Source organism: Henckelia pumila, chromosome 2, assembly GCF_033568475.1.
Source record: "Henckelia pumila isolate YLH828 chromosome 2, ASM3356847v2, whole genome shotgun sequence".
Classification (NCBI taxonomy): domain Eukaryota; kingdom Viridiplantae; phylum Streptophyta; class Magnoliopsida; order Lamiales; family Gesneriaceae; genus Henckelia; species Henckelia pumila.
Genome location: NC_133121.1, coordinates 22,237,795 through 22,254,890, shown reverse-complemented (window position 1 = coordinate 22,254,890; position 17,096 = coordinate 22,237,795). Strand labels below are relative to the sequence as shown.

The following is a 17,096-nucleotide window of genomic DNA, read 5'->3' as shown; positions in this document are numbered from 1 at the left end:
AAGCTTGATGTTCTTGAATGCGAAGATAAAAAAATGTGCATGGTCGAGAGGCTTTTTCATCTGATCAATATGTCTATTTATAGGCTCAAATTCCAACGGTAATTATTTTGAATTGCATCAAGTATCATTTGAATTATTCTCGTTTCTTTCTTCGTTTTTGCCAACATTCTCTGCACCCAACATTCTCTAAGATTGCGGCGTTATGTTGCAGGGGTGTCAGTGTACGGAAGACCTTATCCATTTAGAGAAGTGATAGCGGACTGATGTCAATGCAGCTGTTGTAATGAGCTAAACTGATATTGTAGCGTTCTCTGCAATGCGATCAGTTTAGTGTTTTTCTTTCACGATATCAGTTTAGTACTTTCTCTTCAGTTTAGCACTTCTTCTTAATGAGCAAAACTGATATTATAGTGTTATCTGCAATGTGATCAGTTTAGCGCATTCTTTTTAGTTTAGCGCTTCTTCTTTTGCGATATCAGTTTAGCGCTAATCATAATGTAATCAGTTTATCATGATGCGATCAGTTTAGCTCTTCTTATTTTTGTAATCAGTTTATCGCTTTGATTTGCAAACACCAAAACTTAAGGTTTTCAACTTCATGTAATTAAATAGATAATGTCATCGTTAAAATTTATATATTTTGAGAATTTTTTCTAAAGGCGCATTTAAAAAAAATTAACAATAATATTGGTCATTTAATTTACATGTTCTCAGGTTGAGATGACTAAAATTGATTAACATAAATAAATAAAAATGTCACCCACAAATATATAAAAGACTGAAATAGAAATTTTGTCGGGAAACATGTTTTTTCACTAATAATTCTACGATATTTTATTCCTTTTGTTGACACCTGCATGTGCATTGTGTACGTGTGCTTTTAATTTTACTCCATTTTCCACGGTAGTAATTAGTTCATGCATGGTTCCCCTTCACGTTATCTTTGAGTTGCACAATTATCACAAACTACAGATTTTGATAAAGTGGCAAGCGCTAGGTCCTACGATACTTATATCCCAATATATTTTAGTTTCAATGGCATCGAATGCACGAACTGTTTCATATTCCTATTTGTAAGACTGTAATATGTTGTAAAAGCCTACATGATTTCTTTTTAAAATCAAATTACGATAATGTATGATATAAAATTTATTGACTTATTTTTAAGATTACATATTATTGCTAAATTACAATAATTTACCTTGGATTGTGTTATCCAAGTAAACTAAATTTAAGATCAAATTTAATGTACCAACCTTTAACCATACCATTATGTCTATTTTCATATAGTACAAAGATTATATAGTTCCGATTAAATGAAATCTAATCTGACGGTCTATAAATCGGACCAGATTGCTTTGGTGATGATAAATGTAGTGAACCCGATCTGAAATCACCTATTAACTGAAATACTTAAACATGCAATTATCTTAAACAGAAAACATAATCATAGATTACTTGTTGAGACTTAATCAATATAACAATCCGACAGAAAAATACAACTGGTGAAAACAACTGAAAATCCAAATAAAGAATAATTATAGAACCCGATTGAATGTAAGCAAAACCGAATATATCTTAAACTAAGGTCTACCAATAACCCTTGCGTCCAAGCCCTGGGCACCAACTACGCAGAGGTCAAACTCCTGAGCAACTTGCAACCGTCTCATCGAATGGGGTGTCCATGGTACAACACAGACTTAAGCTCTAATGCCCAGTACATAAATATTGAGTATACAAGTCTATATGATACATGCAACATGAAATATGAATGTTCTGGTAAATTGAGATCAAATCTGGAACCTCGTGCTCAGAACCTAAGCGCCTACAGTATGCACACACTGCTCCGAAAATTCAGTGGGTGCCACACATACTGAACCCGATCTTGGACTATCATCGTCCTGAGTAAACCGCACACGCTACCCCGTCGGTCCAGTAGGTGTCACATGGTACCCGGTTGTACAAGGAAAACCCTAGGGCTAAGCAACCCTAGAAGCAACTGGCTATCCCGAAAGGATAACATGCTCAACATGATATGCCAATGCCGCATACAAATTATGCACAATATAAATATCGTGCATCTCATGCCAGATAATAATGCAACACATAATAATGCAACACAAAAACATGCATACTCAGCCGACTATCTCAGACCTTACGTACCTCAAATACAGGTCTAGCTGAACAACTGTCTACAATCCAAGCCTACATGCGAAGACAATATCCTATCACAATAACTTATCTAAAAGTTTTAACTAGACTAATAACTACTTCCAAAAGCTACCAAGTGTCTAGACTTATACCTGTGTCCGTCGTTAGCTCGCTGTAGTCGAAAGATCTGACCCAAGCACAGCTCTACTACAAGCTACGTAGCACCTCGCTAGTGCTCGACCCTTGAGAATATAACCCAAAACACTCGAATATGAACTAATGGTTCGAAAACCCTTCAAATTTTGCATCTAAAAATGATGTTTGGACGCCTATCTATAAGCCAGGGATCGAAAGATCAGAGCTGGATTCGGAAGCTCTGATCTGGGCATGAATTCCACGTATAGAGAGCATTTTGACACTTCAAGCCGCAGGTGAGTTCGGAAGCTCCGAACTGCCACTTGTCCAATCCACCTTGAAACCTAGTTCCTGTTGAGTTCGGAAGTTTCGAACTGGTTTGGCTGCTTTCGAGCTTTTTGGGATCCTCAGGACCCTCCCTACCATTTTCAAATGTTCCGGAGTTGATTTTTCACTTATATTTACCAAACAATGAATTATTAATCATGTTTTGATACTTTTAAGATTATATGTCATTTTCTAACATGTAAAATAGAACTCGGGTTACTACAATAAATATGTTATGATGTGGATTGAATGAAATCTAATCCGATGGTATATAAATCGGATCTGATTTGTTTAAAGGATAAAAATCCTATGGTATCGATTGAACGAAATATAATTCGACGGTGTATAAATCAGAACAGATTTCTTTGATATAGGATAAAGATCTTATTATCCTAATTAAATGAAATCTAACCCCACGGTGCATAATTGGGTTTATTGGATAGATGATAAAGATCATATGGATAAATAAATTTTTGCTATGCAGTATCAATCATATCACGATACTTAAGTCTTACCTACAAATTTTCAACTGTCAACACACACCATAAATTTTCAAAATTTTCATTTTTTCATTTAGCATCATCTAACTCATCAGATGAATTCAATTAATAGGTTCTATATCAATTTGAATCACTAATAAAAAATAAAATTTATTTGAGAGTCTAGCTAGCCGCCAATAACACAATTTTAGCGGCTTCATATGTTAAGCAATATGAATCCGAAGTCAAACATGAAGGGTCGATTAACGTCATATCGTAATTCAGTGTGATCGATAAAGTTCTGATCCTAATTTTTTCAAAGATTATTTTGCTGAGAATCGAAGATACAAATGTTTCAAATATGTTTTCAAATGTCACGAGGTATTTTTTTCGTATTGTTGAGCTGTGTAGAAACATGATCGTTATTTTACACAAAGGGTATATGGTCTCGGTCGACTTGGATTCTATACTAATAAAAAAAATTACAGCTGCAATGCGGATGTTGGCATACGGTACACCATCGGATGCTGCTGGTGAATATATTAAGATAAGATAATCGTCTACAATTCAATGTCTTCAACATTTTGTCGAGATATTGTAGAGGTGTTTGCAGAGTGATACCTACGGTCACATACCCTAGTTGATATTGAGAGACAATTGTGTATTGGTGAAAAATGTGGATTTCCTGAAATGTTGAGAAGCTTGGATTGTATGAATTGAAGATGGAATAATTGCCCAACATCATGGACAGGATAATATGCGGGTCGTAGTAGATCTCCGATCATTTTGTTTTTGGAAGCGATTGCTAATTATGATATTTGGATATGCCATACATTTTTTGATATGCTAGAGTCTGATAATGACATTAATGTTCTTGAGATATCCAATCTATTTCCAAATCTTGCATAAGGTATCGCTCATATTTTTATATTTTAAAGTGTGTTCAACTTATTCATGTTTAGGCACGTCATGATTGTTAATCTCTTATAAATAAACTATTATATGAAAATAAAATAGAACGATGAGTTAAATAGTATAACAATACAAAATAGAAGTGGCGCCAATTATAACGACCCAAAATCCGTGAACCAATCGATGAACGTTCGAAAAACGGTTACATTTATCGCACGTACATTTTGCATCTTGTTCCACGTGCCACAATCCAATATGACAATATAATATCTAGCATTAATTATTTATTTAAAAGTAAATTCGCGCTGATCATCGTTATCAAAATTCCAATAGTTTTTTTTCCGAACTCTGCATGCAAGCGCTGCTGACCTTGCACGGACTTCCGACGAGCTATGGAGGGTTATAACAGGCTTCCAACAAATCTACTACCTACATTTGAGTCTTTAAATACATTAATAATTTCATTAATCGTGATTCGCAGATAAATTTTTTCACAGAAATGCTCATCATCATATGAGATTGGACTGGAATGTGTGCAAATTTTCCCATTTGTTTTCACAACTTTTCCATATTATTATATCACATACTGTATTTATTTATAGTATTTGAGTATTATATTACATATTATATTATTATTTTGTTTAATCCCGTCGGGTGAATGGGTGTGCGCTGTAGACCCTACGAACCCTCTGTCCCCACCTATAAAACCCACCGCTTCCTCACATTACTCCTCATTTCACTTCTCTACAGTCGCTTTCCTCTCCCAGTCTCTCTCTCTAAGAACGTCGAAAAATTCTCCAGCTTGGCTTCGGAATCGCGCATCCGGGGTTTCATTCGAGAGTTTAATCTTTCGACAAGGGTTTTTGAGGTGTGTCGCGTGTTATTTCCTCCTGAATTTATATGTTTGGGCGTGAATTTTCTCGTCATTTCTTGATAAACCTTATGTATGAAGATATGTTTTGAGGGGTGGTTCTGATTTTTGTGTTGGAATGTGTTTTTTTCCTTTTTTTTACTGCATTTTTAGGAGAAATTGTTTCAGGTTTATTTGATTTCCCGATCTGTTCGTGTTGTTCTGTGTTTTTGGGAAATTACTTGGTGTGGATCTATTTTTTCGGCTGGAGATTTGTCATGTTAAGTTAATTTGATTTTATTTGTCCCAATTTTTTTTTTTTATTTTTGCTCGATGAAGTTTGCTCATTTCTTTAAAATTAATTAATGTTTCCGTTAACTCTTCTTCTTCTTTGGTTACTCCGCGGCGTCTTGATTCCAAACATCGAGCCATTATTTTGATTTTCTCCTCAAAGTCATTTTATTTGAAGAGAAAATAATTCTTAAGTTGACCGACATTGACATCATTATTATTTAATTAATTTATTTATTTTAATTTTTTTAAGTAGACCAACATTATTATTATTATTATTATTATTATTATTATTAATCCCTCCCAAAACTGCTCAGTTAAACTTTTGAAAACAAATCCACAAATCTCAAGCAAGATTTAATTATCACTCGCTTTTGTTTACCACGGTTCTGTTGTATGTATGTATGTATGTCTGTGTGTCTGCGTCTGTGTGTGTGTGTGACTGTGTTATTATTATTATTATTATTATTATTATTATTATTATTATTATTATTATGTGTGTGTGTGTCTGTGTGTGTGTGTGTGCGACTGAATGTAATAATAATAATTATTATTACTACATGCTTGTACTGTTTTACCAGCATACATGGATTTTGTAACTGAAGATCATTCTATTCGATACAATTCTTTTAGTAATTGCGTCTTTTTGTTTGAGTCTGTAAATGCAATAAACTGGATCATGTATTATATGACCTATTATGGATATTAGTTAACTGTCTATGCGATATTCATAATCATAATTATAAATATTCATAATCATAATTATAAATATATGTATATATATAGTTTTGATCCCACACACCTAGTGTGCGGGATTTTTGTGAGCGACCAACTATTGTGTTTTAGTGTTTCTTTTTTTTATAAACCGCTAAAACACATCGTTTTTCTTTTTTTTTAGAAAGCACAGTCACTCACGAAAATCCTGTAAACTAGGCGTGTGGGATCAAAACTGTGTGTATATATGTGTGTGTGGAATTATTCTGGGATATCTATTATTGTATATATATTTTTTATGCATATGTTAAATCTTTTATTTCTTTTCCAGGCATTGAAGCTTGTTGCCGACCAAGTTTTTGCTTGAGAATCCATGGGTTTTGATATAGAGTGCATAATAAACATCCAAACCTATCCAGGGGAGTATTTTTGTCCTGTTTGCCGTACGCTTGTGTATCCGAATGAAGCATTTCAGTCACAGTGCAGTCACCTATACTGCAAACCTTGCTTGGCACATATTGCAAATGGTAGCAAGGCATGCCCTTATGATGGATACTTGGTTACCGAGTCTGATTCTAAGGTTGCCTCTCTTGCCTATACAATTGAATGCCACTTACAGTTTTATTGCATAATTTTCTGAAGCTGTAAAAATATTTGGCAGCCGCTAATAGACTCTGATAGAACACTGGCGGAAAAGATTGGAAAGGTTAAGGTCCATTGCCTGTTCTTCAGAAGCGGTTGCATGTGGGAGGGTACTTTATCTGATTGTACCTCTCATTGTTCTGAGTGTTCCTTTGGAAGTTCGGCAGTTATATGTAACAGATGTGGCATCCAAATTGTTCATCGCCAAGTACATGATCACGCACAGAGTTGTACGGTGAGCGTATATTATTTGCATTCATATGAACTAGGAGTCTAGGATAGAATGAACTCTCACGTCGAGCTTTAATTGCAGGGAGTGTATGAAGCAAAGCAGCCTACTGGGAACTATCAGGGTGGAACTAGCTCTGGCACTGCTTTGCCCACAACCACTGCAACTGTAAACCTCACTACTGCTCAATCTGGCCAACCACTTTCTCAGCCCCAGAATAGTCAGAATGTTGCTGTTAATCTGTTGCCCGGGCAAAATCCCACCCAGCAACCTATGGCTAACCCTCAGGCTGTTTCTGTGCAAACTACGGAACAGTGGTATCAGCAACAGTACCAGCAATACTATCAGCAATATGCCGGATATGATCCTCTTTTGCAGCCTCATCAGCAATATTACTCCCTTCAGCAATACCAGCACAATCCACTGCATATGCATGGTCAGCCCCATTCTCATGCATACCCCCTGCCCCAAGCCCAAGCCCAAGCCCAAGCCCAAGCCCAAGCCCAAGCCCAAGCCCAAGCCCAAGCCCAAGCCCAAGCCCAAGCCCAAGCCCAAGCCCAAGCCCAGGCCCAGGCCCAGGCCCAGGCCCAGCCCCAGCCCCAGCCCCAGCCCCAGCCCCAGCCCCAGTTGCAGTCCTATCCTGTCCCTCAAACCCAGCAGCAGCCCCAGTTTCAACCAACAGCACAATCTCAGCCACCTGTGCTAACTCAAATGCCGATGCAGTTACAAGTTCCTTTTCAGGGGCAACCACCCCAGTTACGGGCACCCAACCAAACATTTCCTCCTAATTATCAAGTCAACCCTCAAAAACAACCTCCACATCTGATGCGTCCCCAGGCTCAAATACCTCCGCTGCCACCTTATAGTCAACCTAACCAGTTTCCACCTAGTGTCCAAGCGTTGAGCGTGCAGCCTGCTGTCCAACATCCTCAGTTGCCGCCTTATTTTCAACCTCCTTCGCAGATTCATTACTCTCATGCTTTCCAAATTCATGGCCAACCTCCTTTTCAAAATCAAACTTCAAGTCAGTCTCTTTTGCAAATTCAGCCGCAACCTTCACAGTTGCAGAATCAGTACCCACCCCCTCCTCCACTCAACCAGCCAACCGTTCCTGCTGCGCAACAGCAACCTCCACATCCCCCAGCTTCTGGTGTTTCTGGACAGAATTCATATCAAGTTCCTCCTCATCCTGCTGTGATGCGGCCACCTCCGTCTCATGATTCTTTCCCTCTGCAACCGCCCTCTGCATATGTGCTGCCACAACCGTCAAACCATCTCCCTCAGCATAGTGCTGTCCTGCAGCCGGTTCCACAAGCTGTACCCCAGCCAATCTTACAGCAGCAGTCTTTTGTTCCTCCTGATATGGCTCAATTTCAGCAACCACAGCCTCTTCAACCTCAGCTACGCCCATATGGTCCTCCTCCACCCCACCAGTCACAAAACTATCCTCAATCATCTAGTGGTTTTGGAGCTGTGGTTCACACTGCACCTGCACAACTTGGTTCAACTCAGCCACCTGCACATCCCAATCCCGTTGAACCTGCAGTACTTGAGAAGGAGAATTATTTTCCAATTAAGCATGCAAATCCAGATGCTAGGGTACCAGTTCAGGGTCTTGCTGTAAGGGAAGTTCTTGGAACTGGTGTTGAGCCTTTGAAAGAAGAATCCATGTCGAATAACAAATTGGGACTGCACGAAATGATTGCTACTAGGGTGAAGGATGAGGCTAGTGAGAGTGCGACAGAGAAATTATCTGGTGCTATATCCATTGAGGCAATAACTAGAGAAGGTAATGCCTCTAAAGAAGAGAGCCATTCTGTGGCAGAATCAAATTTGCCACAACAGGCGCAGGACCTTGAAAGTCAGAAGGAGGCAGTAGTTGCAGGTCTGTCTATTGATATTGAGAAGGTTTCCAAGAACCCTCTCTCCAAGCCTGAAGCACAGATGAAAGAGCAACCTCTATTGACACATAGGCCCCAAGGGTTGGGAATTTTGCCGCATCCTGCGCAATCTCTTCCCTTCCCTGTCCCGACATCCCATACTGGGAGGGCTTCTGGTTATTTTGGGCCTCCGCCTGGAAGTTTTGAGAGTGATCCACGTGGGGTTATTGGAAATGCTCCACAACTTCATCCTGAAGGCCAGTCTGGTCTCCAGAACCATGTTAGACCAAATGAAGGTGTCATGTTGAAACATCAAAGCTCATCTTACCCGTCTGGGTCTGTTGAGAGGGTTCCTCATAGGCAGATTTATGGGCATGAGCCAAGTGTTTGGAGGGCTAATGGGGAAACAGACTCCAACTTTGGCTTACGGGAGCATTTCAATCCATTTCCGATGGAACCATTTCGGCCCCTTGAACAAGGTACTTGTATTGTTTAATCAATTTTTGCTATGTTTCCATGGAGGATTTGTCCTTGCTATTATTGTAGCAGAATTCTCTCACTTCAGTCTTCTTTGTGGGGGGTTCCTAATGGTTTTTTTTTTTTTTTTTTTCATGTGCAGGTTCGATGACTGTTGATAGATCACAACCTGGGTCAAGTTACGGCACCGGAGGGAAATTAAACTCTGGATTAGATCCAAATTTGAGACTCTTGCCTCCATATCATGCTTCGGGTGGACAGGGTCACACAGATGTCTTTGGACCTGGCCGTGAATCCGGACGACATCATGCGAAACATTTCCCTCCCCGTACTCCAGATCGTGAGTATCTAGGCATTTCTCATGAATTTGGCGGGCCTTCCAGATTTCCTCGCGGCACCACTGCTTTTGGTGATATTAATGGCAGGGAAACACACAGGTTTGGTGAAGGATCAAAATCTTTCAATCTACCTTCAGATCCAGTTGGAAATCCTTTTCATGATGGCAGGTTTCCCCCTATGCCTGGTCACCCAAGGAGAGGTGACAGTGACGGTCAACATAATTTGAGATTCGGAGAGCACATGACTCGTCCACTTCACGGCCATATCAAGAGTGATGATGCTTTTGGAAAAGATGGGCCAGTCCCCTTGGGGAGGGTGGACTTCTCAGGACCTGGATATTTGCGTGGTCATTTTATGTCCGAGGCTGCTGGACCTGGTGTCTTTTCTGGTAACTCCCATGCAGGAGAATTGGGTGGACCGGGAAATTTTAGCCATCGAATACCATTTGGTGAATCTATTAGAGGTGACAGACCCAATATTCCACCTTTTGGGGAGCCTGGTATCAGGAGCAACTATCCACTTCAGGGATTTCCTAATCCTGGAGGCTTTGCAGTGAGTATCGTCTGAGTATTCTTTTATTCTTAAAGAATTTCTTTTATCTTCCTGCCTTATTGATCTATTATGCATCTGTGTATACATTTATTTTCTGCTATTATTCATTGTTACTACTCAACAATTAATGTTTCTAATTGAAATTTACAGGGTGAGTTGGATTCTTTTGATCAGTCAAGGAAGAGGAAGCCTATCAGCATGGGTTGGTGCAGGATATGTATGTTTGATTGCGAGACTGTGGAGGGGCTAGAAATGCATTCCCAAACCAGGGAACACCAAAAAATGGCTATGGATATGGTAAAGACCATTAAGCAAAGAAATAAGCAGCAGAGGTAATAAACTATACTGTCTATGTTCTGCTGGATTCTTCTTGTTATTATTATTTTTTTATTACTGCAGAACTTCTGCTGGGCACATGGGTTATGATGGGGGAAGCAAGGGTAAAAAAGTGGGTACTAGTGGCCGTGGGAACAAAACTTGACTCCCAGTGCTGGGTTTTTGTTGCTGGCAGGGTGTAAGCTTCTTTTTACGCTCATTCTAGTTATCCTGTTGAATTATGAAATGCTTTAAATTTGATAATTTTGCCTTTCGTGTGTTGCCATCTCAGGTTGCTGCATTGTTTTGGAAATTGGTGCTGTTGGGATAAAGTTTTTTGTGGCAGTTAAGTTGTTTTTTATGGGCTTGACATCCAACTTTACTTTTGGGATAGTTTGGTTGTGATGGATTATTATGTCGTAAAAACTGTGTTGAATGGTTTCCTTCGTGGTTGTGTTATGGGATATTTGTCTTGTCTTATAATGTATCTCTCTTATTAGGTATTTATCTTAAACTTTTTGTGACTTTAAACAAAAAGAGATGTATGTAATTTTTAAGAATGCCATAGAGAAGGACAATGCCCATATGTTGATGAACTAAGCTACGTATTGTTCTCTCATATGCTTGTCTGAACTCCTATGTTCTGAAAAACATGACCCGTGTATTAATGAAATATATGTTCCATTTCGCACTCTTGTGCTGAAAAAGAAAATCTAACTGCAAATCAAAGCACAAGATTGCAGAGAATAGACAAAATAATGAATCTGTACTCCATCTACCAATTGTTAGATTCTCTGAGAATAGGATTTTTTATGTGGTTGAAAGTCTTTGCATTCCAGTTATGGGCATGCGAATTCTCTTTCGGTTTGCAGGAAAAAAATGTTTTTATTTTTATTTTTTTTGGATGGAATTGCTGCACCAAACAGTAAAACTATCATCAATGTAGTGTCACTTCTAGTTTGATGTTATGGACTTTAGTAGGGTACTGACACTTCTATGCTCTGCAAATCGTATCCATTTTGTTTCTTGGTACTATCAAAACATATAGAGATTAACAGAACACGGTCGTCATGTTGTGCAAATTGTATCCAGTTTAATGCTATTTTGTTCTTTCACAATCACAATCAGAATCATAACATAGGCATATAGCATGAAGAGCGCATTCTAATATCAGTAAAAAAATCAATCTCCCATTGACTTCTTATGGACAATAGCAGAACGCAACAAAATGTCCACAGTTGCAAAAAAACTAGTATCACATCAGATACACCATCCTTTTCATAAGTTCAAGTAAAACAGTCCCATCCTAGATCGGTACCTGTATTAAATAGTAATCCTTGAGGTTTTCTGAGGACTACAGCTATATTTGTGGGTGCCATGGTGGTATCCCATGCGCAATCCTTGCATAGGGCGCGCTTGCACGTCGCACCTGCAGCGCGCTTTACAGTTGAAAACCCCAGGCCTACTTCTTCTCACAATAGAAAAGGGAAAACCCTAAAGCCCAGCCCAAATACTCTATTTGTACGAAATCGACCCAAAAACTGTGCGATTTCCTCCCTAAACTCTGAGTTGAGCCTCCCTAATTATCGAAATCAACACTCTTTTAGGCGCATAATCTTTCTCTATTACAGAAGTTCTTTGCAGCGAGATTCTAATTTTTTACCCGATTAATAGGATCTCGTCCTTCCCCTATTCAAGTCGTTTTTCACTTTGCACGCTGTTTGAAAACGATATATATCTACAACTCAATTGCACGAGTTAAAATACTAACATTCCAATTCCAAAATCAATCCAAACCAAACCCTCAATTCTTTATCCTGCAGCTGAAATTGTGAAGTTACGAAAATATAGCTAGGAAAATGTTTGATGCCCCTTACTTTGCTAAAGTGTGTGCTTCGCTTTATGCCTAAGGCTCCAGGACAACTTCTCATGTGTCTGAATAACTCTATATAGGATAATAAAATACCATGTTTATTCAAGCCATTAAAGAAGAAAGCCTTCAAACCTCTCTACTTAAGACTTAAACATAGTGGTAGTAGAGAACCTTCAGTTTTTGTTTTAGCATACCAGGTATTAAAATTTGTGGACGAACTGTAATGACCTAGGTCGGTCTTCTTTGTCGCGTGACACATCGAAATTATCCAATGTGTTGTATGCTGACCACTAAAATCTCAGTAGGCTGTGCACTTGAACGCATGCACCATACATCATCTCCATTTCATGATGTTGCATTTACCATTCACCTTCTTGATGATTATTTTGTTGAGAGTATAAATCTGGGCTGGAAGTGTTGTCATTTTTGGTAACTGGTAATTAATCTCCCATAGGGGTTCCATTCCTCGTTTTTTGGGTGGTTCATCATATACTTTAAAATGCAGTGATCATCACAAACACTTCTTGGGCTTATTGAATTCCTGCCGAAAACATGTTGAGGGTATTCAGTGAGAACTTACCTGGATAGTGGAAGTTGATGAAGCTTGAGGAAGTTGATGAAGCTTAGAGGAAGTTGATTCTATTTTAATGGTTGGTTGTTTGTATGTTTCAAGGAAATTGAGTATTATGATCGTAGATAATTGTGCCATAGTTAAATATTTAATTCTAGTTTTTTCCTCCTGCAAGTTGTATCATTTGTAAATAATAAATCGGACCCGAAGAAACTGGGAGTGGCACGCTGGCAACACAAATTTAAATGTGATGTAGGAATAAAAACGCTTGGCATAGTAACATGAAAAGAACCAGAGATGATTTAAGGGAACATAATGATCATAATATCACATTTTTTTTTAGCTATGATTCTATTAGTTTCATGGCTGAGTTTTACCAAAGTCTCACTAGTTGTCCTAATCATTAATTTGTGTACTTTTGGTACATTATTTTATCTCTATAAAAAGTTAGATCAAATACATTGGATGATATAAAAGGTCTTAGCCTTTTTATTATCAAGGTCCCGACAAACCTCAAAGAGAAATTTTGTCTAAATTTTTGAAAATGTTCAGTTTTTCTACTCCAGTTAATATTATTTTCAAGCATCAAGATCAGCATCTGCATTCGGAACATCTTTATAAGAGTATTATTTATCAAACCATTGGTTAAATATGCACAAATCATGGTAGAATAGTTTTAAAAAAATTGTGTAGGGATTTTAGTTTGCCCATATGATTGAAAAAAATGCATGTTGAGTGCAAGTTCATGTTGACACCACAACATTTTATTGAGACCGGAAGTGCAAGTATCCATGTAAAACTGCAGGGAATGTGAAACATAATTTGATTTCAGTTGTTTAGTTCTAACAGAGTGTGCTCTGCAATGTTAACTACAAAGAATGTGGCAATCGTGTTAGATGTTTTATTAGGTGGGTGCCAACTGTTTTTGATGCTTTGAGTTTTCCGCTTGGAGGGTTGTGAGAATACCTATACTTTTCTGGCATCTTAGATTTGTTGATTGAGAAAATGAACAAGTGTAGTTATTATTAGTAGGTTCAATAACAATAAGATTGGATTTTGGCCTCTCGGGTTAATCTAACTTGATATTAGTGTGATTTAATATTTCACAAAGATGATGCTTATCCTGAGTTTGAAAGCAATCTAAAGTACACACTGATTTTGGTCTGAGTTCCAAGGACTTGAAGCTAACTACTAGATTTTGACTTTGATCTTGTGAATTAAAGACTTCTGGTTTTATTTGACAATGGTAGGAGCATTGTATTGCACCTTTAAAAAATTATACTTTTAGAAGAAACACCATTTAATTATGTCAATTTTAGAGCAGATGTATTGGACTATGATGAGAGACCTTTGGAATTTTGAGTAAATTAAACTTTCAAATATTGTGGATCATAATTGTTATTCAGACAAGGCTTCTTAGATGCTCTAATGAAGTTGCTTGAACCAAAAATAAGTTCTGCTTATTAGCATTTGGATTTGTCAGACAATGGCAATCTTTTATGCTTGTACGATATTTTTGGCCGTGACCAGATTAGCCCTGATCTAAATTGAAAAGTTGATGAGATAACCTGAGATGAATAGCATGGTATTTATTGGAATTATACTGTTTACCACTACTGAACAGCGGGAATGAGGGCCTAAAATAGGTTGCTTCGTTTAGTCTCGACAATGCTGTCAAGGGTTTGGTTGGATGGACCTAGGAAAGTCATTTTTATTGTTTTTGGAAACTGTTAATGAAGAGCTTTTTAGTTGGTTATGTACTGGAAGGATGTTTTTGGTTTTATATTTGAACGTTTTGCCCTTGTCAATTGAGACCTAATTCCTAATCCTGATGATAAAGTTATATATTTGGAAACTTTTGAAGTTTAATTGGTTTTTTGGTTGAAATTTTTTGTGTCATAGATCATTTCCATTCAACCTGTTTTTCTTCGGGAAGCAGAAGAGAAAAAAAGGGCTGAGAGTTAAGCAGAATGGTTGCTCAATTCTTTTGTGGGGTAAGGATATGGTTGGTGTTCAGAGTTTTTCTCACATCTTAATATGTCTTACTCGATTATGTCTTAAACTTTTGTGATTCTACCCCTATGTAGTCTTCTCAATTAATTTCCTAACATGACCCAGAAACCTATCCTTCACATTTTTAGCAGTTAATATTAATATCCGGGCTGTAGATGCGCGTTAGTTTGTGTAGTTTCATACTTCAGTCTTTGGTCTATCAGATACTAAGAAGAAATAGGGTTTCAAGAATGTTGAGAAGAAATCTATTTTAGGGGATAAACTGATTTTGGTTTAAAATTTATTCGTCAGGTTGATTTCGATGTTGAGAACTAGTTAGCTTTGTTTTTCCTGAATTTTTGGAAGCAGACGTGCCAAGAACTTTGTGAGCTTCTAAAGTAGAAATATGAATAAGATTCAGAATTTTTCTGTAGTTTTCTGATATGGAGGAGGGCCTTCATCTGGATAAATGAGTTTTTGAAGTCGACTAATATCACATTTATTAGTAGTCTTTAAAGATCTGTATTTCATCAGTTGATTTCTCTAGTTCATCATATTCAGTTGATTACCTGAAAATTCCAGTGGAAGCTTTTCATCTGGCCACCCTGTTTCTTTCTATCGAGTCATCATTTACAAGAGAAGGCTTAATTTTCATTTGTTGGAATTTCATGTAGATAATGGAGGCTTAATTTTCATTTGTTGGAATTTCATGTGGATATGGAGGCTTGACCATGCGCTTATAAGAATTCAAACAACGATGCAGGAACTTAAATTCTATTAAACTATTTTTGTTTTTTCAATTCCCTGGAGATTTTTCGTGCATGTGAACTTTATTTTTTCATGCCCATGTACACTAGAGGAGATAACTTTCAACGCATTATCCAGTACGAATTTTGGAAAACACACATCCATAAAATTATTTGGCTCGTCCTGCTACGACTAAATGCGTAAAATATCCTTTTTTAAAATGTACTTTTTTGTGTCCTTAGTTCTAGTCAAATGAATATTCATTTGTTTGTTTATGTCGTGGGTAACTGTCAACCTTATTATGTGTCTGATTATTAGAACTACTAGGTTACTGTACCAGCCTTGCTTCTCATCCATCTGATTTGATAACAATTAAACTGTACCGCATTGTTTTACTAGGAGAGGTAATAATGTGCTTCCACTCTTCTTCCCCTGAGAGAGAGAGATCGACTGTCTTTGCTCTTCCTCTTTCCATGCTTGAATTCAATTAAGGGTATAGTTGGAAATCTCGATAAGTTTGACTTCACGTAATATTAAGGGGATAAAATTAGCAGATTGATTTAGTTTCACATTTATTTGAAGAAATTTGAATCAGGAGCCTAGTGTTCGAACTCTACCCGATGGGCATAGAATATTGGTCCATCATATTAACTTTCATGAAATACATTGATATATTATAACTCGGAGTTTCTTTTCCGGAGGAATTTGCCCCACGCTGATTCTTAGGAAGCAGCATAAATAACTTAGCTGTTCATGACTATCACCTATTTAAACCTTCAAATAAAGGCTAGGAAAATCTAAGGGGGCTAACAAAGGGACCATCACGCCTCTACCCAGGCGAATATGGTTCGGTTAACTAAGAATGCGACAAATCAATGTGTTAACTGGTGAGGTTTCGGAGTGTGTTTGTGTGTGTTTTTTTGTAGGATCCAGTTGAAGTGGTGCAGTGGTTGAAGTACCAATATTCAGCTGAAGCTGTGGAGTTTGTTAGATTACTTCTGATAATTGTACCGTCTTTGTCGTCTTGAAATTGTAATGTTGAGGCTTATTTTCTGGCTCGGTCGTGTGCAAAAGACCGGACGATTTGATTTATTAAATTATGCATCAGGAAGGTTTCTTATTTTATTTTATTTTTTTTTTGAGAGGAAGGTTTCTTATTTATAAGATTTGAGTGAGGTAATGACAGATATTTGGTTATATGTAACAAGTATAATTTAGATACCGAAGATAAATTGTCCTTCGCCTCGTAAAGAACTATTTTCCGAAATTCTTTTTTATTATTTTAATCATGAAAATTTTCATTGTTTTATTTGTAAATACTATTGATTGTTTTCAAGTATTGTAGATGTAGAAAATGACCGTAAAAGTTAACGTATTACCGGTGATAAAAAATTGTTTACTTATTTATGTTAATTTAATGAACACGAGTATGTTCCATAATCATATTTAAAATAATTTTTTATATTTGAAATTAAATTTATTATTAAAATAACTTCAAATATAATATATTTTTCGTCTTGATTATATAGTTTTATTATTTTTTTTTCACACAGATTTAGAAAAATTATTGGGAAAATAAATTTTATACAAATTTTTTATTTTATTTTTATTTAATGTATT

At 37.2% G+C, this 17,096-nt stretch overlaps 1 protein-coding gene across 6 annotated transcripts; it reads left to right on the top strand.

Annotated features, from left to right (window-relative positions):
• The first annotated feature begins 4,753 nt into the window (after positions 1–4,753).
• LOC140883891 (uncharacterized) lies at positions 4,754–16,736 on the top strand. 6 transcript variants are annotated; one of them, XR_012150482.1, is made up of 11 exons: positions 4,754–4,872; positions 6,191–6,439; positions 6,521–6,736; positions 6,815–9,089; positions 9,230–9,978; positions 10,129–10,310; positions 10,378–10,492; positions 10,586–10,638; positions 12,672–12,816; positions 14,640–14,731; positions 15,404–16,736. XR_012150482.1 is itself a non-coding variant. In XM_073290508.1 (8 exons), exons 2-7 carry the CDS (start codon positions 6,233–6,235, stop codon positions 10,457–10,459), a joined length of 3,711 nt encoding a protein of 1,236 aa, XP_073146609.1. In that variant the 5' UTR covers positions 4,754–4,872; positions 6,191–6,232; the 3' UTR covers positions 10,460–10,492; positions 10,586–12,037. The 6 variants fall into 6 exon arrangements, 1 of the variants encoding a protein (XP_073146609.1); XR_012150483.1 differs by lacking the exon at positions 12,672–12,816 and having other exon boundaries at positions 6,815–7,237; positions 7,304–9,089; positions 14,640–16,736; XR_012150481.1 differs by lacking the exon at positions 12,672–12,816.
• Positions 16,737–17,096: the final 360 nt, after the last annotated feature.